This window comes from Emiliania huxleyi, assembly GCF_000372725.1.
Source record: "Emiliania huxleyi CCMP1516 unplaced genomic scaffold EMIHUscaffold_4838, whole genome shotgun sequence".
Lineage (NCBI taxonomy): Eukaryota > Haptophyta > Isochrysidales > Noelaerhabdaceae > Emiliania > Emiliania huxleyi.
In genome coordinates, this window is record NW_005198361.1 from 1 (window position 1) to 1,660 (window position 1,660).

The 1,660-nt window shown below is 66.7% G+C and overlaps 1 protein-coding gene across 1 annotated transcript; it reads right to left on the bottom strand.

Annotated features, from left to right (window-relative positions):
* Positions 1-562: 562 nt before the first annotated feature.
* On the bottom strand, positions 563-1,034 carry EMIHUDRAFT_374190 (hypothetical protein; the record flags this gene model as incomplete). The annotated part of the gene is given in 2 exon segments (XM_005767579.1): positions 563-594; positions 608-1,034. Coding segments are annotated over 2 exon segments (226 nt in total), but the record flags the coding sequence as incomplete, so codon positions are not given.
* Between the last annotated feature and the right edge of the window lie 626 nt (positions 1,035-1,660).

Genomic DNA, 1,660 nt, shown 5'->3' on the forward strand with positions numbered 1-1,660 from the left:
AAAAAAGAAGTGAAGGAGGCGTGCACTACGGCAGTGCAGCTTGACCCTGCAGTTGGATCTAGAGGATCCCTGGCTGCGTGCGGGGCGCGGCGGGCGCGGGCGCGGGCGCGCTCGGACCTTGCAATTTCAAACTGCGCACGCCCTGATCACGAACAGGATGCGGGCGGCGCAGAGATCTGCTGCCGCCCGGACCGCCGCCCGGGGATGACCCAGGACCTCGCCGGCGCTGCGCCGGCGAGGGGCCGAAGCCCGGCGGTTGATCACGTTCTCCACACCCGCGCGCGCTGTGCGGTCGCCGTTCCGCCTCACATGCCTGCGGACAGCGCCGACGGGTGGTGAGGAGGGCGGAGAGCCGGCGGGCGCGGTGTGCGCGGTCGCCGCGCGCTGGTGGTGTGCGCGCGGTCGCCGCGCGCTGGTGGGCGACAGGTCACCGAGGCGAGCGGGGAGCGAGCGAGGAGCACACTGGCCTGTGCGCGACCTGGCGAGTAGAGACCACGCCTGCTATTCACAGCACAAGCCCTCGCCGGGGGCTCGAGCATGCGCAGCGAAAAGCAGGCGTGCGGCATGCGGAGCTCCCCACCGGCGGCGGGCTTGAAGACACTGAGCCGAGCGCGCCGGCGGCGGACCGCCGCCGGCGCGCTCGCTTCGGCGGATGGCTGAGCGGCACAGTTTCTGGCCGCCCGGCCTGCGAGCAGTCGCCGCGAGACGATCAAAGGCGCTCAATTCAAGCGCGCCGCCATGCCAGATCTCGCCCCACGCCCCGGCCAGACCGGGCAGTGCGTGCAGGAATGATGCAGGCATGATGGGTGGGTGTGGTGAGCACGCCAGCGGCACCGCTGCGCACTCTCAGGGTCGCAGCCGCCTATCTCGTGAGGGGCGTGGCTCGGGGCGGGTGCGAGAGAGTCGAGGAGCGCGGCGCGCGTGCGCGCGCGTGGTAAAGTCGGTTTATATTTCATCACTGGTATAAAAGAGACCCAAAACGGCACTCGCGCCGCGCCCACGCGCGCTCGTATCACCTCAACACTCACACAGCACGCTTGAACGAGGCCCCCGAGGGGCGAGCCGGACCGGCTGTGGACTTGATTGGACTCGACGGTTCTCTTCGCAGATCCATGAGGAGCTGTGAGGAGGCACATTTCCGGCTGGTTTCGGCGGCAGAGTGTGATAGACTCACGTGGAACCGCCGGCGGGGCGAGAGCCAGCAGCGGGCAAACCGCGCCTCCGGTGCTCCGCTGCGATGACGAGCTGGCGCCAGCCACGCGCGGCCTGGCCAGGTCGGCAGGCGAGCAGCAGGCATGCCGAGCGCGTGCGCGCGCGGCGGTCTCGTTGAGGCGGCAGAGCAGGCCGCATGTTGAGCAAAGAGGGCTCCAACACCCATCCTCGCCGAAAGACGGCGATCCAACCCTCCACTTGTCACACGCCTCCTTTTTCCAGACGGATCCCCCCCTGTGAAAAAGTGAGGCGTGGTCTGTACTCGCCAGTCCCAATATGGCCTAGCGTTTCGTCGAAAAGAATTTAAACAAAACAACTCTCTCTCACGTCGAAAAGAAAAGAATGGGGGCTTGGGTCGTGGAATCGTGGTGTAGATCTAAGCGGAGGCCACTGTCAAGAATACTGTCCCGTTTTGCTGTTCACAGCTAGGGACGGCCTCTGCGGCAAA